General features: G+C 46.3%; 3 protein-coding genes across 12 annotated transcripts in view; all 3 read right to left on the bottom strand.

Annotated features, from left to right (window-relative positions):
- The window catches only part of LOC307015614 (NLR family CARD domain-containing protein 3-like), a 49,923-nt gene extending 41,777 nt beyond the window's left edge, over positions 1 to 8,146 (bottom strand). The window contains exons 1-3 of one of the 2 annotated variants that reach the window (XM_079644333.1): positions 7,827 to 8,146; positions 5,385 to 5,528; positions 3,407 to 3,689 (exon numbers count right to left, since the gene is read on the bottom strand). In XM_079644333.1, coding sequence (XP_079500459.1) covers positions 3,407 to 3,689; positions 5,385 to 5,456 — 355 coding nt within the window. In that variant the 5' untranslated portion in view covers positions 5,457 to 5,528; positions 7,827 to 8,146. Of the gene's footprint in view, positions 1 to 3,406; positions 3,690 to 5,384; positions 5,612 to 7,826 lie in introns of those variants that run through there. The other variant, XR_013801608.1, reaches the window with a different exon arrangement.
- Positions 8,147 to 8,301: 155 nt separating this feature from the next.
- On the bottom strand, positions 8,302 to 18,004 carry ccr6a (chemokine (C-C motif) receptor 6a). 8 transcript variants are annotated; one of them, XM_079644338.1, is made up of 3 exons: positions 12,866 to 13,780; positions 12,090 to 12,398; positions 8,302 to 10,533 (listed from the first exon to the last, which is right to left on the bottom strand). In XM_079644338.1, exon 3 carries the CDS (start codon positions 10,522 to 10,524, stop codon positions 9,400 to 9,402), a length of 1,125 nt encoding a protein of 374 aa, XP_079500464.1. In that variant the 5' UTR covers positions 10,525 to 10,533; positions 12,090 to 12,398; positions 12,866 to 13,780; the 3' UTR covers positions 8,302 to 9,399. The 8 variants fall into 8 exon arrangements, with proteins under 8 accessions (XP_079500464.1, XP_079500465.1, XP_079500463.1 ...); XM_079644339.1 differs by having other exon boundaries at positions 12,090 to 12,331; XM_079644337.1 differs by lacking the exons at positions 12,090 to 12,398; positions 12,866 to 13,780 and adding an exon at positions 17,381 to 18,004.
- Positions 18,005 to 18,137: 133 nt separating this feature from the next.
- The window catches only part of cep43 (centrosomal protein 43), a 49,366-nt gene continuing 42,093 nt past the window's right edge, over positions 18,138 to 25,410 (bottom strand). For both annotated transcript variants that reach the window (XM_079644345.1, XM_079644344.1), the window contains 3 exons: positions 23,112 to 23,145; positions 22,654 to 22,741; positions 18,138 to 18,274 (listed from right to left, as the gene is read on the bottom strand). In XM_079644345.1, coding sequence (XP_079500471.1) covers positions 18,194 to 18,274; positions 22,654 to 22,741; positions 23,112 to 23,145 — 203 coding nt within the window. In that variant the 3' untranslated portion in view covers positions 18,138 to 18,193. The remainder of the gene's footprint in view (positions 18,275 to 22,653; positions 22,742 to 23,111; positions 23,146 to 25,410) is intronic.

Here is a 25,410-nt window from a genome sequence, read left to right as displayed (position 1 = left end):
ATCACACTGAAATCCCTCTCTCTCATCACACTGAAATCCCTCTCTCTCAACACACTGAAATCCCTCTCTCTCAACATACTGAAATCCCTCTCTCTCAACATACTGAAATCCCTCTCTCTCAACACACTGAAATCCCTCTCTAACAACACACTGAAATCCCTCTCTCTCAACACACTGAAATCCCTCTCTCTCTCAACACACTGAAATCCCTCTCTCTCAACACACTGAAATCCCTCTCTCTCAACACACTGAAATCCCTCTCTCACAACACACTGAAATCCCTCTCTCTCAACATACTGAAATCCCTCTCTCTCAACACACTGAAATCCCTCTCTCTCTCAACACACTGAAATCCCTCTCTAACAACACACTGAAATCCCTCTCTCTCAACACACTGAAATCCCTCTCTCTCTCAACACACTGAAATCCCTCTCTCTCAACACACTGAAATCCCTCTCTCTCAACACACTGAAATCCCTCTCTCACAACACACTGAAATCCCTCTCTCTCACAACATACTGAAATCCCTCTCTCTCAACATACTGAAATCCCTCTCTCTCAACACACTGAAATCCCTCTCTCTCAACATACTGAAATCCCTCTCTCTCAACACACTGAAATCCCTCTCTCACAACACACTGAAATCCCTCTCTCTCAACACACTGAAATCCCTCTCTCTCAACACACTGAAATCCCTCTCTCTCAACATACTGAAATCCCTCTCTCTCAACACACTGAAATCCCTCTCTCTCAACACACTGAAATCCCTCTCTCTCAACACACTGAAATCCCTCTCTCTCAACACACTGAAATCCCTCTCTCTCAACATACTGAAATCCCTCTCTCTCAACATACTGAAATCCCTCTCTCTCAACACACTGAAATCCCTCTCTCTCAACACACTGAAATCCCTCTCTCTCAACATACTGAAATCCCTCTCTGACAACACACTGAAATCCCTCTCTCTCAACATACTGAAATCCCTCTCTAACAACATACTGAAATCCCTCTCTCTCAACATACTGAAATCCCTCTCTCTCTCAACACACTGAAATCCCTCTCTCTCTCAACACACTGAAATCCCTCTCTCTCTCAACACACTGAAATCCCTCTCTCTCACAACATAGGCCAACTGAAATCGCCATTAATGTCGAGGGGAGCGAGGTCGGTAGCATTCCTCCTGAAGTCTATGATGATCTCTTTGGTTTCCGTGGGGTTCAGTGCCAGGTTGTTCACTGAACACCACGCTGAGAGCTTCCTCACTCCTGTAGGCCGACTCGTCTCCTCCTGAGATGAGCCCCACCACAGTGTTGTCGTCAGCGAACTTGACGATGATGTTCTCTGGGTGGGCTGGACTGCAGTCGTGGGTGTAGAGCGAGTGATGGGGGCCAAGTCTCACACGCTGGGGGCGGTTATGAGGAAATCTTTGATCCAGGAACAGGTGGGTGGGGGAAGGCCTAGATTTGATAGTTTGCAAACTAGAATGTCCGGGATGATTGTGTTGAATGCTGAGCTGTAGTCAATAAAGAGCAATCTGACGTAGCTCCCACGATGCTCCAGGTGGCTCAGTGCAGAGTGGAGAGCTATGGCGTCTTCAGTGGATCTATTCACTCTGTAGGCAAACTGGTGTGGGTCAAGGGTGGGGGGAAGGCAGGCCTTTATGTGATGCAACACCAGCCTCTCAAAACACTTCATGATCACAGGTGTGAGTGCAATGGGGCGGTAGTCAATAAGGCTGTCTGTGGTTGCTTTCTTAGGAACAGGAATGATAGAAGCAGTTTTAAGGCAAGGTGGGATAACAGCAAGTTTCAGGGAGAGATTCAAAATGCTGGTGAGGACCTGTGAGAGCTGGTTGGCACACGCTCTGAGCACCTTCCCAGGTACTCCATCTGGACCAGCAGCCTTCCTGGGGTTCACTGCTTTGAGCACCCGTCTCACATCATGCTCCTCCACAGTAAGTGGGGGGGTGCTGGAGGCGGTTTGGGGCAGGGGTGGAGTTGCTGATTGCTGCTGTGGTGTCTCGAAGCGAGCAAAGAAGCAGTTCAGTTCCTCTGCTCGCGACACGTTGAGTCCCCAGTTGCCGTGTCACATCCCCTGTAGTTGGTCATGTTTTTAATGCCCTGCCACACCTGCCTAGGGTTGTTGCTTGTGAGGTGGTCCTCACAGTGTGGAGCGAAACCTTTATCTAAGTATTTGGTGATTAGTTTTGACACCCATTTCTCAGCTACCTTGGAGACACAGGGGAGGATGCTGATTGGTCTGTAATTGGACATCATTGCCTTATCCCCAGATTTAAAGATCTGTGTCACCGTGGCCACCTTCCAGGATGATGGTACTTCCCTCGTGCTGATAAATTGATTCACTAACATAGTAATTGGTTTTATTAGACCGTCAATATGTGTTTTTATAAAGTTGGTGTCTAAATCATCTGCATCCCTAGCACTAGAACCACCTAGTCTTTTTTCGTTTGTATCCCTTTTTTGTGTTGGAGAGAGTCTGCCAGGAGTGCCATATGAATGTACTGTACATGCCGACCATGGCCAAAGTGCTTGATATTCAGCCATGTCGCTGGTGCAAATAAAGATGTATCCCCCTGCGTGTTGTTTGACCAAGGGAGCAAGATGAGTGGCGTAGCCAAACAGAGGCCCGAGATTCAGAGCAACCATCGCCGCCTTCTTTCCCGCCCCTGTCTCCGGCCCCCTGAGTTTCCCAGCCGCGGCCTCCGCCTCTGCCTTGCCCTCGGGCCGTCCACCCAAGACCCACTCTTCGACCTCTGCCATGCCGTCCGCCCAATTCCGTCCTCCGGACCCCCTTCCACCCACCCGGCTGTGTCTTGTCCTGTGATTTCCCTTCTGTGTATTTAGTCTTCCCTTTTGCTCCCTGTCCGATCGTCGTCTATGTAACATGTATGTTCCTGGCCGTGAGTTTGTTGTTGTTCCTTGTTGTTGTTCCTTGTTGTTGTTCCTTGTTGTTGTTCCTTGTTTCACCCGGTTAGTGTTTTGTAGTTTTTCTTATCAGCTTTGTGGAATAAAGCTCGTTTTTGGTTATTACCTGGGTACCAGCTTCCCTGTCTGTGTTCTGCATTTGAGTCCTATTTCCCCCCAACCCTGACAGTGACGATAAGTTCAGATTTTTGGACAATTCCACAAAAACTCCAGTCTCACTAATCCAGGAAAGGTAATTGGCTTCCTAAGATACTGATCTATAAAGGTTTTACCCCTCACCTGGAACCAACAGGGGGACCTTGCCAGAAACTAGTGACCCTGGCCTCTCTGCGTTCAGGGGTACCTCAATACCGACACCATGTGGAGGTGATGGTTCTCTGAGGGGTATATCAGAGTCTAAAAACATGATGCATGGCTGTGAAAAATATAAATGTTGGTATACTCCTTTTTTAAAGACTTACCTTCAGGGTCTGATGGGAATTTTGATAATTCCTCTTCTAGATCATTCCTCGGGATTATCTTTAACACTTCTCTGGTCACTTTAATGGTGTTTATGCAGTAGTGCAGAAGCATCAGATCCACAGTGTCCATCCGGTCTGCTGCTTTCTCTAGATGACTCTTTGGGATTCCTGTGAATCCTAGGACCTTCCCCTCCAGGCACCACTTGAATTTTTTTAAGTCATCATCCACCAAATCTTCTAAAGTTGTTAATAGGACTTCTCTAGGTGTCTCCATCTTTTCTCCCTGCAGAGCAAAGATACAGAGAAAGAACATCTTTATCTCACAGAACTATATATTGTTGTTTTGTATTTTCGTACTTTTGAAAACCACAACAGGCCTTCAGGATCCAAAGAACAGCTGCCATGTGACTTTGGATGGCTTCAATTCAGATGTCGAGTTAGCAAATGCCCTAATCGGTTCTAAACTTGTTTTAATACCTTAGACTTCAGGAAAGACATTCAGGAAGTCAATCCTAAACTTGAAGACAGTCAGCAGAGTCAATTCTGTCTTTTCCTTTAATGTCTTGGTTTGGTAACCTGACTTTAAAGAGCAGAAACTGTCTCAGGCTCATTGGTTAGCCTCGGTTAGCTCATTAGTTAGCTTCGGTTAACCTGCCCTGGAAAGATATTTAGTTGTAATGTTGATCCTGGTCGACTGATCACATCGGGCTCTGAGACTGCTTATTTGGCTGATTGTTTTATATTGGCTCTTCCAGGTTATATGGGATGCCCAGTCTACTTACATTTAAAACATTTTTAACTTAGTTTAACTTTGTTTTGCTTCTTTTTTGTAGAAAGTCAGTTCTGATTAGAGAGGGAATGTTTGGTCAAACACTTTGTGTTTTGTCTCATAGTGGCGTTTTGGCACTTTTAATGAGCGTCATGGTCTCTGAACAAATGAGACACACTGGCTCTGTACTCCCAGTGGGCAGGACGTACATGAATGAGTCCACTCAGGGTTAAAAGCTCTGTTCTCACTGTCCACTTTCCTCTTCTTGGAGAGCGCCATGTTTAATTATTTGTCTCTCCCTGTCTGCCGCTAACACGCCTGTTCACTTTCCTCTCCGCTTCTCTTTGCCGCGCTCTCATCTCTTCTTCTGTGTTTCTCTCCCTGTATCGCTCACTCGTCTCTTTCGCCCCCTGTCGGTGGCGGTTAAAATAGAATCACCCCGTCAAAATTGAAATCCGCTATTAATGAATTTATTATCGGTCCGGACCGGGTCCGTATAGGTCGGTGTCTGGGTCCGGATCCGGACCGTGGTCCGCCTGTTGCCGACCCCTGCTCTATAGCATAAGTAAATCAAGGAGACACAAACTTAGACACAAAATGACAACAGCAAAAATAAGAGAATCAGAATGAAGCTCAGAGTGAGGGGGAAACTCCTAAAATCATCTGAACTAGTCTAACCCTGAGTCATCTGTACTAGTTTAACCCTAAAGTCATCTGAACTAGTCTAACCCTAAAGTCAACTGAACTAGTCTAACCCTGAGTCATCTGTACTAGTTTAACCCTAAAGTCATCTGAACTAGTCTAACCCTAAAGTCAACTGAACTAGTCTAACCCTGAGTCATCTGTACTAGTTTAACCCTAAAGTCATCTGAACTAGTCTAACACTAAAGTCATCTGAACTAGTCTAACCCTAAAGTCATCTGAACTAGTCTAACCCTGAGTCCTCTGAACTAGTCTAACCCTGAGTCCTCTGAACTAAAGTCCACATGTCCTTTAGCTCTGTAGTATTGACCTCATCTCTGTGTCTATGTTCTGCTCACTCAGTGTGACGTACCAACAGGATGAATCTCAGCTTCATCCAAATTAAACGCTTGTTGTTTCCTGTGAGTTTTGTTCCAGCGATGCAGTGAACACAACACATGAGTACAGCAGCACCTCTACTGTTCTCAGCCTAGCTGCTGACACACACATGATGAAAGCTGTTCTTACCCTCTGAAGAGAATCTGCTGATGAGTGACGGTGGAATGAATCAGCAGCTCCAAGCAGAGACAGAACTAACATGTACCTCCCAGCAGGAGGTCTCCACAGCTCTGTTGATTCACATACAGTCTAACTCTATGTGTTCATCTCCAGCTGAAATATAAAGAGCTCCTCTGAACTCTGGAGCCAACGAGCTGGAGCACCTCAGGTCAAACATGAACACACTTTATTAAACATTATCAGACAGCACAGTGGGAGTGGGCGAGGCTCCGGATAAGGAAGGCTAATATTTGAACAACTATCAGAAAGGGAGTTGGCGCTTGGTAAACCAACGCCCTGACTCACTGTTAGGGTTCTACGAGTTGTACACGTACACACCGCATAAGTTAACGTTGGAACGGGTGACTGCGAAGTGGACGTCCCCGCACTTCCCTTGGGGGATTGCCCCAAGGCGCTAGAAATAAGCCGGAGGGACCCGCGTGCGCTCGGGTGGACCGGCTGATCGAGACGGAGAAAAAGCGGGTCCGAGGCCTGCTCGGGGGCCGAGCGTAGATTTTCCGAAGTTCCGGACAGAAGGGTGCCACGCACGCCTCGTGTGATACTTGGACTGTGCTATGTAGGCCACCCTATGATTTATTGGTGTGAAAATGGAGACAATTGGACAATGTCAAATATTTAACGGTCTAGCAAGGCCTCCAACCTTGGTACAGGGACCCCTGGGCCCCTTTGGATCACACCCACAAAGTGTGTGGGCCATGCACCCTAACCCTAACCACACCTGTCATCTGAACTAGTCTAACCCTAAAGTCATCTGAACTAGTCTAACCCTAAAGTCCTCTGAACTATTCTAACCCTAAAGTCATCTGAACTAGTCTAACCCTAAAGTCATCTGAACTAGTCTAACTCTAAAGTCATCTGAACTAGTCTAACCCTAAAGTCATCTGAACTAGTCTAACCCTAAAGTCATCTGAACTAGTCTAACCCTAAAGTCCTCTGAAGTAGTCTAAGGGTGCGTTCACACCTGCCTTGTATAGTCCGGTTGAATCGAACCCTGGTGCGTTTAGCCGCTTGGTGTGGTTCATTTGGGTCGGTGTGAGCACAGTCCGAGACCTCTGAAGTGAACTAAACAACCGGACTCTGCTCCGCTAAAACAGGTGGTCTCGGAGCGCTTGCTGGTGAACTCTGGAGCGGTTCATTGCTGGTGTGAAAGCAGTCCGCACCAAAACATAGGAAGCGTAGTATTTACGTGTCACAAGAACACGGATATCTTCAAAATCTTAATTGAAAGAGTTTTTCAAGACATCCGCGGTTGTTTAGTTGAAGAGTGAAGCAGAATGAAGTGTTGAACAGTGTCGTGTAAAGTAAACATTCTCCGTCAGCTACATAAAAGTAAGAACACCTGTCGTTGGTGAAACGCCCTCCTTACTGCAGAACGTCTCTCATTATGTGTTATAATATTTTTTAACGGACGTTGTCTGATTATATAATCATATGAGCGGGCCTCTAGTGTCTGTTGATCTCCAGATTAACAGCAGCATGAGAATAACCTGCCGATGCTCCATGGCGGAGGCTCCTGTAGAAATTGCCGGGATTTGCGTGTTTACCCCCTTAATGTCTGACCAATGGTTGAACAGCATTTCCGTGCACATGACTTGTGTTTAAAGTTTATAGTCCGTTTGAGTTTTGCCGCTTGAACGCAAACCGAACCTTCTGAAAAATGAAACAATGTAGCAAACTGTGGTCTGGTGCGCACCAGAGAACGGACTATTAGGTGTGAATGCACCCTAACCCTAAAGTCATCTGAACTAGTCTAATACTAAAGTAATATGAACTAGTCTAACCCTAAAGTCATCTGAACTAGTCTAACCCTAAAGTCATCTGAACTAGTCTAACCCTCAGTCATCTGAACTAGTCTAACTCTAAAGTAATCTGAACTAGTCTAACCCTAAAGTCATCTGAACTAGTCTAACCCTCAGTCATCTGAACTAGTCTAACTCTAAAGTAATCTGAACTAGTCTAACCCTAAAGTCATCTGAACTAGTCTAACCCTAAAGTCATCTGAACTAGTCTAACCCTAAAGTCATCTGAACTAGTCTAACACTAAAGTCATCTGAACTAGTCTAACCCTAAAGTCAACTGAACTAGTCTAACCCTAAAGTCATCTGAACTAGTCTAACCCTGAGTCCTCTGAACTAGTCTAACCCTGAGTCCTCTGAACTAAAGTCCACATGTCCTTTAGCTCTGTAGTATTGACCTCATCTCTGTGTCTATGTTCTGCTCACTCAGTGTGACGTACCAACAGGATGAATCTCAGCTTCATCCAAATTAAACGCTTGTTGTTTCCTGTGAGTTTTGTTCCAGCGATGCAGTGAACACAACACATGAGTACAGCAGCACCTCTACTGTTCTCAGCCTAGCTGCTGACACACACATGATGAAAGCTGTTCTTACCCTCTGAAGAGAATCTGCTGATGAGTGACGGTGGAATGAATCAGCAGCTCCAAGCAGAGACAGAACGAACATGTACCTCCCAGCAGGAGGTCTCCACAGCTCTGTTGATTCATATACAGTCTAACTCTGTGTGTTCATCTCCAGCTGAAATATAAAGAGCTCCTCTGAACTCTGGAAGCAACGAGCTGGAGCACCTCAGGTCAAACATTAACACACTTTATTAAACATTATCATCCTGATCATAAAGGTCTGCAGTTTTATCTTCAGAGACTTTGATTTTACAACATGGAAATAAAAAGAGGCAAGGAGCATTTCTCTGGCGGCTGACAGGTGCAGCCCAGAGATGGTGCTCCGGGTCCAGGGAGACAGCAAACACTCGAAGCGAGGCTGAATCCTGGCCCTCCTGGAAGCTCTGGGAAACATTACCCACCAGGGCCAGAAAAGGAGAACAGACATGTAAAACATGTGCCCCAGGTTTACTTCTTGAAGATAGTTTATTTTATGAAACAACAGACAGAACACAGCTTTGTTTTGAGGTCGAGAGAACAAGTTCAAAGTAAATCCTATCAAATAAATGTCTTTCTTCTGCATTTGATATAAACACGACATGAATCCAGCCTATGAAAGTAATACATAGGTGTTTAAGGTTATTTAATCTTTTCCACATTTCCTCCTTTTCCTTGCCAATTACAACCTAAAGCAACACTTGGGATATCAGATTAGGTTAGACAGAATAATGATTATTGAAGTTTAAGTTGACCGCCACCCAGAATGGTGTTGAGTTCAGGGACTCTTCTGTTGAGCGCTTTTCCAGGTGTTTCTGAATATTCAGACAATTTTCAAATTATGTATTTTTTCGGAGAATCTGACCATTTTTACTTCCTTTGGAAAGTTTGGGATATTTTCAAATTATGTATTTTTTTCAGAATATCTGAGAATTCCGACTTTTTTCTGTTATTCTGAACATTTTAAAATTCCGACTTTTTCCCCCAAAATTCAGAAAATCTAAAAACTGACTTTTTCCTGAAAATTCTGACTTTTTCTTGAAAATTAAAAATTCTGCATTTTTTCTGAAAATTCTGAAAATTGAAAAATTCGGACTTTATCAATGTGTGACTCGTCTCTGAGTTTACAGACAGCTCAACCTGACATGGATAAAGTGATAATAAACTAGATCTTAGAGGATTTTCTGTATTTATTTTATTCACTGAAAAGTTGTGGTGTTAAAATATTGGTCTTGTTTATTCAGGACGCTGAGTAGAGAGTCTGAGGTCAGTTTGAAAACACAGCTGGTACATTTTTTATTTAAACAGATGATTTTTAGGAAACTTGAATGTTTGTGTTCGTCGCCTGGCTGTGGGTTTCCTTCTCAGGTTGATTTAACTTTAGGAAGTCCTGAAGACGTCAGGAAAGGTTAAAGATGCAGCAGGTGTTTGTGTCTCGCGTTAAAGCCCTCGGGTTTGTCTCGTGATGAAGCCTGTGCTCATCATAGTGCCAATGGGGAACCTAATGAAGAACCTCTAGGGAACCGGAGGATTTTCAGAGTGGACCTCCGGAGATGTTCCCGGCGTCCTCACATCGTGAAGGACGAGCCGTTCTCACTGGACACGGAGCGGCGGGTGGACACGTAGATCTCGGAGGTGACCCTGGAGAAGCGCCGGGGCCGGATGTACCTCTTCCCCAGGCAGCACAGGTCCTGCACGATCCTCCGGAAGTGGTTCCTGAATTTCACCCCGACGAAGGCGTACAGCACGGGGTTCAGGCAGCAGTGGAGGTAGGCCAGGGTCTGCGTAACCGTCTTGGCTGTCTCCAGGAAGTCCACATCCTCGCAGTTCTGCAGATTGAACATGCTGGCGGTGTCGTACAGCAGGATGAGGTTGTAGGGCAGGTGGCAGACCACGAACACCGCCACCACGGCCAGCACCACGCGCACCGCCTTGTGGCGCTGGAAGTTCCTGGCCTTCAGCAGCGTGTCCACGATGGCGCTGTAGCAGAAGACCATGACGAGCAGCGGCAGGAAGAAGCCCACGGCCAGTTGCATGCTGGGTAACGCCACCTTGGAGGTCAAAGCCCTGCTGATGTCCACGAACCTGAGCTCGCACACGTACTCCGTGCTGCCGGTGCTGTTCCCGTCCGCCTCGTCCCTGCTGTGTGTTGGCTGGTACCAGCTGTAGTAGTAGAAGGAGGGCACGGACAGCAGTACTGCGAGCGCCCACACGGCGGCGCAGATGAGGCGGCTGTAGGCCAGCGAGCGCAGTCTGAAGCTGCGGCGCGCCTGCACGATGGCCACGTAGCGGTCGCTGCTGATGCAGGCGAGCAGCAGCGTGCCGCTGTACAGGTTCACGCTGTAGGAGCCACGCAGCAGCTTGCACATCACCGGACCCATGGACCACGCCGTCAGCTCGTTGTAGACGATGAGCGGCAGCGAGGCCACGAACAGCAGGTCGGCCACCGCCACGTTCAGCAGGTACACGTCCGTCATGGACTTGGTCCTCTTGTAGAGGGCGTAGGTGACGATCACCAGGCTGTTGCCCACCAGGCCCAGGATGCAGATGATGGAGTGGACGTACGGCCCGACGACCTGCTGCACACTGCGGTTGTTCTGCGGAGCACACGGAGGGACCAGGTCGTAGTCATAGTCTGTGTTGTTGTAGTCCAAATACGATTGGTTGGACAAACCCACCACAAAGTAGTCCATCTTCTGCTGCTGTGGAGAGACAGAAGAAGACATGAGAACCATTTACTACATGTTTGTGTTTCTGACTTTCTTTGAAGAGTCACTCACGCTCCTATTGGCTCGCGCTCCTACACATTGTACCGATAGGCTAAGGGGCGGGACATCTCTAAGCTGGTTGACCAATCACAACAGAGCCGGCCAGCTAACCAATCAGAGCAGACTGGGCTCTGGTTTCGGACAGAGGGTGAAAAGAGGTGCTGCAGCACAGACAGTATGAGAAAAATAAATCATGGAGACATGTCCCAGTAGAGACACTACATACTGATACACACCTGAACATCAGCAGGAGAGGACTCTTTAAAGTAGAGACACTACATACTGATACACACCTGAACATCAGCAGGAGAGGACTCTTTAAAGTAGAGACACTACATACTGATACACACCTGAACATCAGCAGGAGAGGACTCTTTAAAGTAGAGACACTACATACTGATACACACCTGAACATCAGCAGGAGAGGACTCTTTAAAGTAGAGACACTACATACTGATACACACCTGAACTTCAGCAGGAGAGGACTCTTTAAAGTAGAGACACTACATACTGATACACACCTGAACATCAGCAGGAGAGGACTCTTTAAAGTAGAGACACTACATACTGATATACACCTGAACATCAGCAGGAGAGGACTCTTTAAAGTAGAGACACTACATACTGATATAAACCTGAACATCAGCAGGAGAGGACTCTTTAAAGTAGAGACACTACATACTGATATACACCTGAACATCAGCAGGAGAGGACTCTTTAAAGTAGAGACACTACATACTGATACACACCTGAACATCAGCAGGAGAGGACTCTTTAAAGAAGAGACACTACATACTGATACACACCTGAACATTAGCAGGGGAGGACTCTTTAAAGAAGAGACACTACATACTGATATACACCTGAACATCAGCAGGAGAGGACTCTTTAAAGTAGAGACACTACATACTGATATACACCTGAACATCAGCAGGAGAGGACTCTTTAAAGTAGAGACACTACATACTGATATACACCTGAACATCAGCAGGAGAGGACTCTTTAAAGTAGAGACACTACATACTGATATACACTTGAACATCAGCAGGAGAGGACTCTTTAAAGTAGAGACACTACATACTGATATACACCTGAACATCAGCAGGAGAGGACTCTTTAAAGTAGAGAGACTACATACTGATATACACCTGAACATCAGCAGGAGAGGACTCTTTAAAGTAGAGACACTACACACTGATATACACCTGAACATCAGCAGGAGAGGACTCTTTAAAGTAGAGACACTACATACTGATATACACCTGAACATCAGCAGGAGAGGACTCTTTAAAGTAGAGACACTACATACGTATATACACCTGAACATCAGCAGGAGAGGACTCTTTAAAGTAGAGACACTACATACTGATATACACCTGGACATCAGCAGGAGAGGACTCTTTAAAGTAGAGACACTACATACTGATATACACCTGAACATCAGCAGGAGAGGACTCTTTAAATTAGAGACACTACATACTGATATACACCTGAACATCAGCAGGAGAGGACTCTTTAAAGCAGTAATGTTTCTTAAGTTTGTAGATGTTGGTGCCTCTGAAGCTGCAGCGTTTGTCCTGATGGAGAGTTTTGGGTCGTTGTGTGTCGGCCTCCGTAGGTCACAGAGGGGGAAGACGTGCATTAGACGTCTTAATGATATGTAAGTGGCACAGAGCTGGGTGAGAGCGCTGTGGTCGCTGCAGGTCGTCTGTTCCCAGGTGAGACAGGAAGTCTGCAGAGAAACCAGGTCAGTGACCCAGATCAGAGGCTCCACACAGCGCCACATGAATACAAACAACCTGCAGACGAGAACGTCTTTGAGCTGAAGATAAGTCAAAGAGATAAATGTGCAGCTAACATAAAGTTATTTTAAAAAGTCCCTGAAAGGTAATAAAATAAAGGTTTTTAAACCCAAAAGTCTGGTTGGTCTAATTTAAATGATAGCATGAAGTCATTAAGCTCTTGTAAGAGCAGAGTACAGAGAAATGTGCAGATAATACTCTAATCTAAACATTTACTATTATTATTATTATAAAGAGAGGGTAGATATATTACATAAATATAAATAATGAAGGGTTTTTTACAAGCCTATGCCCAGAAACAAATTACTTTTAAAGATCTTATTCTGGACTTTCCATCAAACGTCACATTTTCATGTTATTACCATGTGAATGATGAAATGTTAATATCTCTGTCGTTCACAGGAAAGTGTTTTGGGTTTATTAATCAGACACTGACGAATCCACTGCGAACTGATTTCACTTACATTCATTTCATTGTATTTCAATGAAATGAAATGTTGAAGGGACTTTGACTCAAAGAGGACATCTGTTCAGAAAGCTCTTTATTCTCCTCTCCCGGCCTGAGCTGCAGCTCCTCTGTTCACCCTCTGTCTGAAACCAGAGCTGCTCTGATTGGTTAGCTGGCCGCCTCTACTGTGATTGGTCAACCAGCTTAGAGATGTCCCGCCCCTTAGCCTATCACGTTCAATGTGTTGGAGCGCTAGCCAATAGCAGTGTGCGTGTTCCGTAGTGATGTCACCGTGTCCTGGAAGTAAACAACAACAGTCCAGAGACGGTGAATCCTTCCTTCAGTTTGTTCAGAGGCAGAATGTTTTCTCTCAGCTGCTCGGACTGCTGTGAGCGCAGATACACGTTGATGTCTACCGACAGCTGGCTGTTCCTCAAACGCCTCACAGTTCCCGCTCTGCACTTCTGCTCTCCGCAGGTCGTCCTCTGCCACTTCTCGTATTTCAAATGTCAAACAGACTTCAGTTTGATGTTGGAGACGCAGGCTTTATTTAAATTCTGTGCCGATAAAGGTGCACTTTCTGTGCGTTGAAAGACTTCCTTTAAATCCACTTCCTTCATTTATATTTACTCTGCAGCCCTGAACAGTTTCCTGTAGATAATCTGACTAACACAATGCAAACCTTTTGAAGAGTGTAAGGACGCATTCACACCAGCCGTGTTCAGTCCCTTTGAATCGAACCCTGGTGCTTTTGGTTTGGGTCGGTGTGAACGTAGTCCGAGACCCCCGAAGTGAACTGAGCAACCTGAAACAGGTGGTCTCAGACCCCTGAAGTGAGCAACCTGAAAGAGGTGGTCTCAGACCCCTGAAGTGAACTGAACTACCTGAAACAGGTGGTCTCAGACCCCTGAAGTGAGCAACCTGAAAGAGGTGGTCTCAGACCCCTGAAGTGAACTGAACTACCTGAAAGAGGTGGTCTCAGACCCCTGAAGTGAACTGAACTACCTGAAACAGGTGGTCTCAGACCCCTGAAGTGAACTGAACAACCTGAAAGAGGTGGTCTCAGACCCCTGAACTGAACCACCTGAAAGAGGTGGTCTCAGACCCCTGAACTGAACCACCTGAAAGAGGTGGTCTCAGACCCCTGAACTGAACCACCTGAAAGAGGTGGTCTCAGACCCCTGAAGTGAACTGAACCACCTGAAACAGGTGGTCTCAGACCCCTGAAGTGAACTGAACTACCTGAAACAGGTGGTCTCAGACCCCTGAACTGAACCACCTGAAAGAGGTGGTCTCAGACCCCTGAACTGAACCACCTGAAAGAGGTGGTCTCAGACCCCTGAACTGAACCACCTGAAACAGGTGGTCTCAGACCCCTGAAGTGAACTGAACTGCCTGAAACAGGTGGTCTCAGACCTCTGAACTGAACTACCTGAAACAGGTGGTCTCAGACCCCTGAAGTGAACCACCTGAAACAGGTGGTCTTAGACCCCTGAACTGAACTACCTGAAACAGGTGGTCTCAGACCCCTGAAGTGAGCAACCTGAAACAGGTGGTCTCAGACCCCTGAAGTGAACCACCTGAAACAGGTGGTCTCAGACCCCTGAAGTGAACTACCTGAAACAGGTGGTCTCAGACCCCTGAAGTGAACCACCTGAAACAGGTGGTCTCAGACCCCTGAAGTGAACTGAACTGCCTGAAACAGGTGGTCTCAGACCCCTGAACTGAACTACCTGAAACAGGTGGTCTCAGACCCCTGAACTGAACTGCCTGAAACAGGTGGTCTCAGACCCCTGAACTGAACCACCCGAAAGAGGTGGTCTCAGACCCCTGAACTGAACCACCTGAAACAGGTGGTCTCAGACCCCTGAAGTGAACTGAACTGCCTGAAACAGGTGGTCTCAGACCCCTGAACTGAACTACCTGAAACAGGTGGTCTCAGACCCCTGAACTGAACTGCCTGAAACAGGTGGTCTCAGACCCCTGAACTGAACCACCTGAAAGAGGTGGTCTCAGACCCCTGAACTGAACCACCCGAAAGAGGTGGTCTCAGACCCCTGAACTGAACCACCTGAAAGAGGTGGTCTCAGACCCCTGAAGTGAACCACCTGAAACAGGTGGTCTCAGACCCCTGAAGTGAACTGAACTGCCTGAAACAGGTGGTCTCAGACCCCTGAACTGAACCACCTGAAAGAGGTGGTCTCAGACCCCTGAAGTGAACTGAACTGCCTGAAACAGGTGGTCTCAGACCCCTGAACTGAACTACCTGAAACAGGTGGTCTCAGACCCCTGAACTGAACTGCCTGAAACAGGTGGTCTCAGACCCCTGAACTGAACCACCCGAAAGAGGTGGTCTCAGACCCCTGAACTGAACCACCTGAAAGAGGTGGTCTCAGACCCCTGAAGTGAACCACCTGAAACAGGTGGTCTCAGACCCCTGAAGTGAACTGAACTGCCTGAAACAGGTGGCCTCAGACCCCTGAACTGAACCACCCGAAAGAGGTGGTCTCAGACCCCTGAACTGAACCACCTGAAAGAGGTGGTCTCAGACCCCTGAAGTGAACCACCTGAAACAGGTGGTCTCAGACCCCTGAAGTGAACTGAACTGCCTGAAACAGGTGGTCTCAGACCCCTGAACTGAACCACCTGAAAGAGGTGGTCTCAGACCCCTGAAGTGAACTGAACTGCCTGAAACAGGTGGTCTCAGACCCCTGAACTGAACTACCTGAAACAGGTGGTCTCAGACCCCTGAACTGAACTGCCTGAAACAGGTGGTCTCAGACCCCTGAACTGAACCACCCGAAAGAGGTGGTCTCAGACCCCTGAACTGAACCACCTGAAAGAGGTGGTCTCAGACCCCTGAAGTGAACCACCTGAAACAGGTGGTCTCAGACCCCTGAAGTGAACTGAACCACCTGAAAGAGGTGGTCTCAGACCCCTGAAGTGAACTGAACTGCCTGAAACAGGTGGTCTCAGACCCCTGAACTGAACTACCTGAAAGAGGTGGTCTCAGACCCCTGAAGTGAACTGAACTGCCTGAAACAGGTGGTCTCAGACCCCTGAACTGAACTACCTGAAACAGGTGGTCTCAGACCCCTGAACTGAACTGCCTGAAACAGGTGGTCTCGGACCGCTTGCTAGTGAACTTTGGAGCGGATCATCTCTGGTGTGAACGCAGTACACAGGAAGCGTAGTATTTATGAGTCACAAGAACTCGGATGTCTTCAAAGTCTTTAGTGAACGAGTGAAGCAGAATGAAGAGTTGAGCAGAGTCGTGTAAAGTAAAAACGCTCCGTCAACTAAACATAAAAGTTGGTGAGACCCCCTCCTGACTGCAGGACGTCTCTCATCATGCGTTATGATGTTTCTTAACGCATGTTGTCTGATCATATGCCCCTAAAGTCCAATGATCTGATCATAGTCCGTTTGATTTTAATCCGTGTGAACGCAAACCGAACCTTCTGAGAAATGAACCAATGCAACAAACTGTGGTCTGGAGCAGAGAAGACACTGTGTCTGCGGCCTGAGAGAGGATGGTAATGGGTTAGGGCACCAGAGCCAGCGCCCTAACGGGTAGCATTATCTCAAAGTGAAAACACAAATTGTCACAGGGTTAAAGTTTTAAAGTAAAAACACAAACAACATTGCTCTAGCGACCTGTCAATCACAGGTAGCCCCGCCCTGAAGCATACGCTGCTTTGTGTCTATTTTACTCTAAAAGGGATCATAATTGACTAAATGAACTTCATGCTGTGTTGGAGAAGACTGGAAGCTACAGATCGAGATCACAAACTCATCAGGGAAATGTTCACTGAGGTAATAAAGAGAGAGAGAAGTAGGAACATATCCTCATAGACTTCTCTACAATCTGAGGAGACGCCCCCTCCTGGACGTCAGAGGGAATGCAGGTTTAATTAGCTTCTGCAAAGAACATTGCCGGGTGAGAGCTAAATGCTAACAGCTGGCTCTGGCCCTCCTACGCAACTTTCACTCCGAATCAGAAACACATTTCCGAGAACCTTTCAGATGTGGCAGGAGTTTCTCAGTTCTATCTTTTTGTGGTGATCATGAGGAGTTTGAATTCCCACTGTCTGATGTCTCTTTGTTTCTTTACAATATTCATATTGTGATTAGTTACGGTAAGTGCTCATACCTGACAGCCTGATGAGTCAGAGAAACCTTCAACAGCACACAGCTAAGTGACAGAGTCTGACAGATGAGATATGCTATCTGTAAAGAGACTCAGAGTGTGTTCACTGGTTCCTCTTTATGTTTATTTGCAGCAGATCCCGTTTCGGGTTTTAGTTTGAGATCTTTAGAAACTTCACATACGAGTGATTTACAAGATCAAAGTACCTTAAAGTGACTCTTGAACAAAGAGATAGAAGCCGACGTTAAACCATGACTTTAACATCGTAGCTCTGACATAGCTCCTTCACACTAAGTCCAAAATCAAATAATGATTAACCTTCACGACGTCACAAGGAACAGATATATAAAATGTTATTAATGAAATAAAAGCATAACTCACGGGTTCAGCTGCTGCTCGTTCCAATGGAGATCAAGCACACTGAGGAGGAAATACTCTGTGTGCGTGTGTATGTATATGTGTATGTGTATGTGTATGTGCGTGTGTATGTGTATGTGTATGTGTATGTGTATGTGTATGTGTGTATGTGTATGTGTATGTGTGTGTGTGTGTGTGTGTGTGTGTGTGTGTGTGTGTGTGTGTGTGTGTGTGTGTGTGTGTGTGTGTGTGTGTGTGTGTGTGTGTGTGTGTATGTGTGCGTGTGTGTGTGTGTGTGAGAGAGGAACAGACTTGTCTGCATCACATCTGATTGATGACAGATATTTCAGGCGGAGCTTCAGGTCTGGCACAGCACGACACAAATGTAACTTTGTCTTTATGTAAAAGCTGCTCATGTCTAACCCGGAGCATCAGAGGAGCGTCTCGTGGCTTCAGAACAATGTTTATGAACTTCTCCAGTTCTCTATCCTTCCAAACATCTACCTTCATGGTTGCTTTAGTGGGAACACCATGTGACACCCCCCTGTGGTGAGACGTGGTGTGTTACTGCTTTCAAGCCACCAGTCGTATTCTTTAGTCGGTTAAAACTGTCCCATGTTGTCCTTTGGGTTTCTCTCTCATCTCTTCTCACAGATCAGTCGCTGATATGAATCAGAATACTTGAAGTAAATAGTTTATGGAAGAAAGGTCAGAAATAAACGTTTTAATATCTGGTGGTTTGAAGATCCTTCGTCTGTAAAACAAAGACACGTTCACCATCTTGCGTAACACATTCATTTATTTCATCGTGAAACTGTACAGGTGCATGCTGGGAGTTCAGGGCACCGCCTCCATGTAATCTGCACCGTGACTGAGAGACAGCTGAGAGACGCTCAGGTCCTGCGTGGCGTCCTCCATCTGAAACACAATCAAAACCACATCAGAGACACACAACCAGAGACACACAACCAGAGACACCTCAGAGACACACAATCAGAGACACATCAGAGATACACAATCAGAGACACACCAGAGACACACAATCAGAGACACACAATCAGGGACACACAACCAGAGACACACAATCACAGACACATCAGAGACACACAATCAGAGACACACAACCAGAGACACACAATCACAGACACATCAGAGACACACAACCAGAGACACCTCAGAGACACATCAGAGATACACAATCAGAGACACACCAGAGACACACAATCAGAGACACACAATCAGAGACACATCAGAGACACACAATCAGAGACACATCAGAGACACACAATCAGAGACACACAATCAGAGACACACAACCAGAGACACACAATCAGAGACACATCAGAGACACACAATCAGAGACACACAACCAGAGACACACAATCACAGACACATCAGAGACACACAACCAGAGACACACAACCAGAGACACCTCAGAGACACATCAGAGATACACAATCAGAGACACACCAGAGACACACAATCAGAGACACACAATCAGAGACACACAATCAGAGACACATCAGAGACACACAATCAGAGACACATCAGAGACACACAATCAGAGACACATCAGAGATACACAATCAGAGACACACAATCAGAGACACACAATCAGAGACACATCAGAGACACACAATCAGAGACACATCAGAGACACACAATCAGAGACACACAATCAGAGACACACAACCAGAGACACATCAGAGATACACAATCAGAGACACACAACCAGAGACACATCAGAGACACACAACCAGAGACACATCAGAGACACACAACCAGAGACACATCAGAGATACACAATCAGAGACACACAACCAGAGACACATCAGAGAGACACAATCAGAGACACACAATCAGAGAGACACAATCAGAGACACACAACCAGAGACACATCAGAGACACACAATCAGAGACACACAACCAGAGACACATCAGAGATACACAATCAGAGACACACAACCAGAGACACATCAGAGAGACACAATCAGAGACACACAATCAGAGAGACACAATCAGAGACACACAATCAGAGACACACAACCAGAGACACACAACCAGAGACACACAATCAGAAAAACTGTCATTGTTCCTATTGGACTGTAACTGTTCCTATTGGACTGTAACTGTTCCTATTGGACTGTAACTTTTCCTATTGGACTGTCATTGTTCCTATTGGACTGTAACTGTTCCTATTGGACTGTAACTTTTCCTATTGGACTGTCATTGTTCCTATTGGACTGTAACTGTTCCTATTGGACTGTAACTTTTCCTATTGGACTGTTACTTTTCCTATTGGACTGTAACTGTTCCTATTGGACTGTTACTTTTCCTATTGGACTGTAACTTTTCCTATTGGACTGCCATTGTTCCTATTGGACTGTTACTTTTCCTATTGGACTGTTACTTTTCCTATTGGACTGTAACTTTTCCTATTGGACTGTAATTGTTCCTATTGGACTGTAACTGTTCCTATTGGACTGTAACTATTTCTATTGGACTGTAACTGTTCCTATTGGACTTTAACTGTTCCTATTCGACTGTAACTGTTCCTATTGGACTGTCATTGTTCCTATTGGACTGTAACTGTTCCTATTGGACTTTAACTGTTCCTATTCGACTGTAACTGTTCCTATTGGACTGTCATTGTTCCTATTGGACTGTAACTGTTCCTATTGGACTTTAACTGTTCCTATTCGACTGTAACTGTTCCTATTGGACTGTCATTGTTCCTATTGGACTTTAACTGTTCCTATTCGACTGTAACTGTTCCTATTGGACTTTAATTGTTCCTATTGGACTGTAACTGTTCCTATTGGACTGTCATTGTTCCTATTGGACTGTAACTGTTCCTATTGGACTGTCTTTGTTCCTATTGGACTGTAACTGTTCCTATTGGACTGTCATTGTTCCTATTGGACTGTAACTTTTCCTATTGGACTGTAACTGTTCCTATTGGACTGTAACTTTTCCTATTGGACTGTCATTGTTCCTATTGGACTGTAATTGTTCCTATTGGACTGTAACTGTTCCTATTGGACTGTAACTATTTCTATTGGACTGTAACTGTTCCTATTGGACTGTCATTGTTCCTATTGGACTGTAACTGTTCCTATTGGACTGTAACTGTTCCAATTGGACTGTCATTGTTCCTATTGGACTGTAACTGTTCCTATTGGACTGTAACTGTTCCTATTGGACTGTAACTGTTCCTCTTGGACTGTAACTGTTCCTATTGGACTGTCATTGTTCCTATTGGACTGTAACTGTTCCTATTGGACTGTAACTGTTTCTATTGGACTGTAACTGTTTATATTGGACTGTAACTGTTCCTATTGGACTGTCATTGTTCCTATTGGACTGTAACTGTTCCTATTGGACTGTGACTGTTCCTGTTGGACTGTAACTTTTCCTATTGGACTGTAACTGTTCCTATTGGACTGTAACTGTTCCTATTGGACTGTAATCAATCAATCATCAATCAATGTTTTTTATATAGCCCAATATCACAAATGTTACATTTGTCTCAGTGGACTTCACAGTTTGTACAGAATATCAGTATGACAACACAACACCCTCTGTCCTTAGACCCTCTGTCCTTAGACCCTCTGTCCTTAGACCCTCACATCGTACAAGGAAAAACTTCCAGAGAAAACCCACAGTTTAAAGGGGAACATGGGAGAAACCTCAGGGAGAGCAACAGAGGAGGGATCCCTCTCCCAGGACGGACAGACGTGCAATAGATGCCGTGTGTAAATTGAAAAGATAATACATTTACAACATAGGTAGACCAAATGTTTGGAAATGCATGTGTCTATAATAAGAAGCTGAATCCACGAGGATGTCAGCAATCTTGTGGGAGCCATCAGGGAAGTATTATGGTGAGAGTCTGGCAGGACCTTATAATTGTTTCTATTGGACTGTAACTGTTCCTATTTGACTGTAACTGTTCCTATTGGACTGTAACTGTTCCTATTTGACTGTAACTGTTCCTATTGGACTGTAACTTTTCCTATTGGACTGTAACTATTCCTATACCTGTTCCTATTGGACAGTAACGTTTCCTATTGGACTGCAATTGTTCCTATTGGACTGTAACTGTTCCTATTGGACTGTAATTGTTCCTATTGGACTGTCATTGTTCCTATTGGACTGCAATTGTTCCTATTGGACTGTAACGTTTCCTATTGGACTGCAATTGTTCCTATTGGACTGTAATTGTTCCTATTGGACTGTAACTGTTCCTATTGGACTGCAATTGTTCCTATTGGACTGTCATTGTTCCTATTGGACTGTAACTGTTCCTATTGGACTGTAACTGTTTCTATTGGACTGCAATTGTTCCTATTGGACTGTAACTGTTCCTATTGGACTGTAACTGTTCCTATTGGACTGTAACTGTTCCTATTGGACTGTCTTTGTTCCTATTGGACTGTAACTGTTCCTATTGGACTGTAACTGTTCCTATTGGACTGTAACTGTTCCTATTGGACAGTAACTGTTCCTATTGGACTGTCTTTGTTCCTATTGGACTGTAACTGTTCCTACTGGACTGTAACTGTTCCTATTGGACAGTAACTGTTCCTATTGGACTGTCTTTGTTCCTATTGGACTGTAACTGTTCCTATTGGACTGTAACTGTTCCTATTGGACTGTAACTGTTCCTATTAGACTGTCATTGTTCCTATTGGACTGTAACTGTTCCTATTGGACTGTAACTGTTCCTATTGGACAGTAACTGTTCCTATTGGACTGTCTTTGTTCCTATTGGACTGTAACTGTTCCTATTCAACTGTAACTGTTCCTATTGGACTGCCATTGTTCCTATTGGACTGTCATTGTTCCTATTGGACTGTAACTCTTCCTATTGGACTGTCTTTGTTCCTATTGGACTGTCATTGTTCCTATTGGACTGTAACTCTTCCTATTGGACTGTAACTGTTCCTATTGGACTGTAACTGTTCCTATTTGACAGTAACTGTTCCTATTGGACAGTAACTGTTCCTATTGGACTGTCATTGTTCCTATTGGACTGTAACTGTTCCTATTAGACTGTCATTGTTCCTATTGGACTGTAACTGTTCCTCTTGGACTGTAACTGTTCCTATTAGACTGTCATTGTTCCTATTGGACTGTACCTGTTCCTATTGGACTGTAACTCTTCCTATTGGACTGTCATTGTTCCTATTGGACTGTAACTGTTCCTATTTGACAGTAACTGTTCCTATTGGACAGTAACTGTTCCTATTGGACTGTAGTGTGTATTTGAGGTGGTGCAGGTGGAGGAGTATCACCTTGTCGCTGTTCTCCGGGCCCTCGATGGACACCTCCTCGATCTCCTCTCCGATGCTCAGCTCGCTCCTGGACAGATCTGAGCGATGGCTGCAACAGACAAACTGCATTAACTCCCCAGAACTCTTCTATATCCGGATTTAAAGAGTTCTGTGCCACCTTCAGGACAGACTGTACACGTTAGCTGTGGTTCAGTCATAGTGGGAATAAACTATATATCCCCTCCAGGAGCCGGTAACACCGACTGGAAATTAGTATTTATTATTTAACCGCTCATAAACACAAAGATCACAATTTATTCCAACGTTTGTAAAACTAATTATCAAAGAAGTCCTTTCGATGTTTGACTGAGAGATGTTTCAGATTCATAATGAGGCCACAGAGAATAACGTAATGAATAAACCATCACGGTGTTGTTCAGGAAGGCAAAGCACAATGCAAACTAACACTGAAGTCTCACCTGTTGAAGTCGTCGTCATAGTCCTCGTCGCCCTCTGAGGATCGGAAACACAAAGAGTGAGCTGCAGGAACGATAGTTACGGTTGTAACTACGGTTCTATGAGTCCCTACTGACCGCCAGGCGGTGCTTTAGCACTGGATATGTCCATCACGCGTATGCGCAGCTCGAGTACCAATAACAACAAAGTCACCTGTGACCCACGTGACACCAGCTATATCAGCCGGTGTCGTCAGAGGATCTGTTCCCAGAATCTTCTCGCGAGCACACAAGAATTCTGAGTGACAGGAAACTCTGGCGGTCATCCGGGACTCATCGAACGATAGTTACAGCCGTAACTATCGTTCTATTTCGTCCCTACTGACCGCTAGAGCCGGTGCTTTAGCACTGGATGACTTATACCAACCATTTCATGAAGAATCCAAGCACTTACTCACCTAGCTGGAAGCAGCGGAGCTTGGCAACAGGACCACACCCAGAGGGTGAGGAGTGGCGACATTGACCCGGTAGAACCTGCAGAATGTGCCAGAAGACGCCCACGACGCCGCGGCGGAGATGGTCTCCAGGGGCACCCCTCTTAGGGCAGCGCACGATGTTGAGATGCTTCTTGTAGAGTGGCATCTCACCCCTGATGGCGGGGGGTGGCCACTGGCCCCCTAGGCATGTGTGATGGTATCAACCACCCAGTAGGACAGCCACTGTTTAGAGAGAGCACAACCCTTCCTAGTGCCACCATGGCAAACGAAGAGCTGCTCTGACTGCCGTATACAGGCCGTAGCATCGATATACGCCCTTAGGGCACGCACAGGGCACAGCAACTCAGGCGTGCCGCTCTCCTGTGGAATGTTAAAGCGTGCCAGCTGGATCGGCCGATTGGAGTGGGCTAGTGGAAGCACCTTGGGCAGGAACGCCACATTCGGCCAGAAGGCAACACCCGAGCCATCGGAGTTCCACTTCAGGCATGTGTCGCTCACGGAGAGGGCATGAAGCTCTCCGACTCGCTTCCCTGAGGTTATGGCAAGCAGAAAAGCTGCCTTCAGGGACAGCCACTTAAGCCCGACCTGGGCCAGGGGCTCGAAGGGAGGAGATGATAGGGCATCTAGCACTAGGGGCAGGTCCCAAGCCGGAGCCCTTGGGGTGCTAGGGGGACGCTGCCGTAGAACCCCTCTCAGAAAGAGGGACACCAACCTGTGGCGCCGTCGACTCCAACATGTCGGGCAGAGATCGCAGCCATATGCACCTTCAAAGTGGAGTGAGAACGTCCACTATCCAGAAGGGACTGCAGGAACTCTAAAATGGTGGCCACGGAACAATGCCCCGGATTCTCAGCCTTACTCAAAACACCAGTGGGAGAAGAGCTTCCATTTGCACTCATATTGTGCTTGAGTGGATGGTGCTCTGGCATTCAGGATGGTTTCCCTGACAGATGCCGTGAAACCGCTCAACAGTGGGTTGGGCCCCGCAGAGGCCAAGCCCAGAGCTGAAGGCGGTGAGGGTCGGGATGCCAAATCTGACCCTTGAGCTCTGACAGAAGGTCCTTCCTGTTGGGGAGACGCCATGATGGGCTGCAGCAGTGACTACGCAGCAGTAGGAACCAGACTCTCCCCGGCCAGCAGGGGGCGACAAGAAGGAGCCTGTGTCCCTGAGTAAGGACCCTCTGAAGCATCTGCAGTATCAGAGGCAGTGGCGGGAAGGCATACAGGAGAATGTCCGGCCAGTCGTGCGCCAGAGCGTCCTGACCCATCGGGCTGGTCTTATTTGGCTCTGTCCAGGAGAACCAGAGGGGGCAGTGCCTCGACTCTTCCGAGGCAAAGAGGTCCACCTCGGACCTGCCGAAGAGGCTCCAAATTGTCTCCACCACCTCTGGGTGAAGCCTCCACTCCCCCGGTGGAGGCTTGTGCCGTGAGAAGAAATCTGCGACCTGATTCAGGTCTCCTGGCAGAAAGACTGCCCGCAGACTGGCGAGGCGGGGGAGCATAGCCGTGGGAACATGTTTCAAATGGGGGGTGCTGTGGGGATGACACCAGGGCCGGTTCTGACCCATTTGCTGCCCTAGGCAAGATTTTAGCTAGCAATGAAAAACCTCTACAAAAGACCAATACACGACAAAAAGAGAAACGTATTGACATGGTGGACAGCTTATATAAAAAGGCTTCAAATGTATTCAGTATTACATGAACAAATTTTAATTGGGGGGTGGACTTCACATCCTCTAGGGGGGTCCGGGGGTGCCCCCCCAGGAAGATCTTTTTGAACATTTTAAAGTAAAATGCTTCAATCTGGTGCACTTTGAGCGCCCAAT

The sequence above is a fragment of the Notothenia rossii genome (genome assembly GCF_949606895.1).
Source record: "Notothenia rossii genome assembly, chromosome: 8".
NCBI classification, from domain to species: Eukaryota; Metazoa; Chordata; class Actinopteri; order Perciformes; family Nototheniidae; genus Notothenia; species Notothenia rossii.
The sequence above is the reverse complement of the archived record's forward strand: the minus strand, read 5'-3'. Positions and strand labels throughout refer to the sequence as shown.

Coding starts and splice junctions, on each gene's coding strand:
- ccr6a (XM_079644337.1), bottom strand. CDS start 10,524: ATGGACTACTTTGTGGTGGGTTTGTCCAACCAATCGTATTTGGACTAC.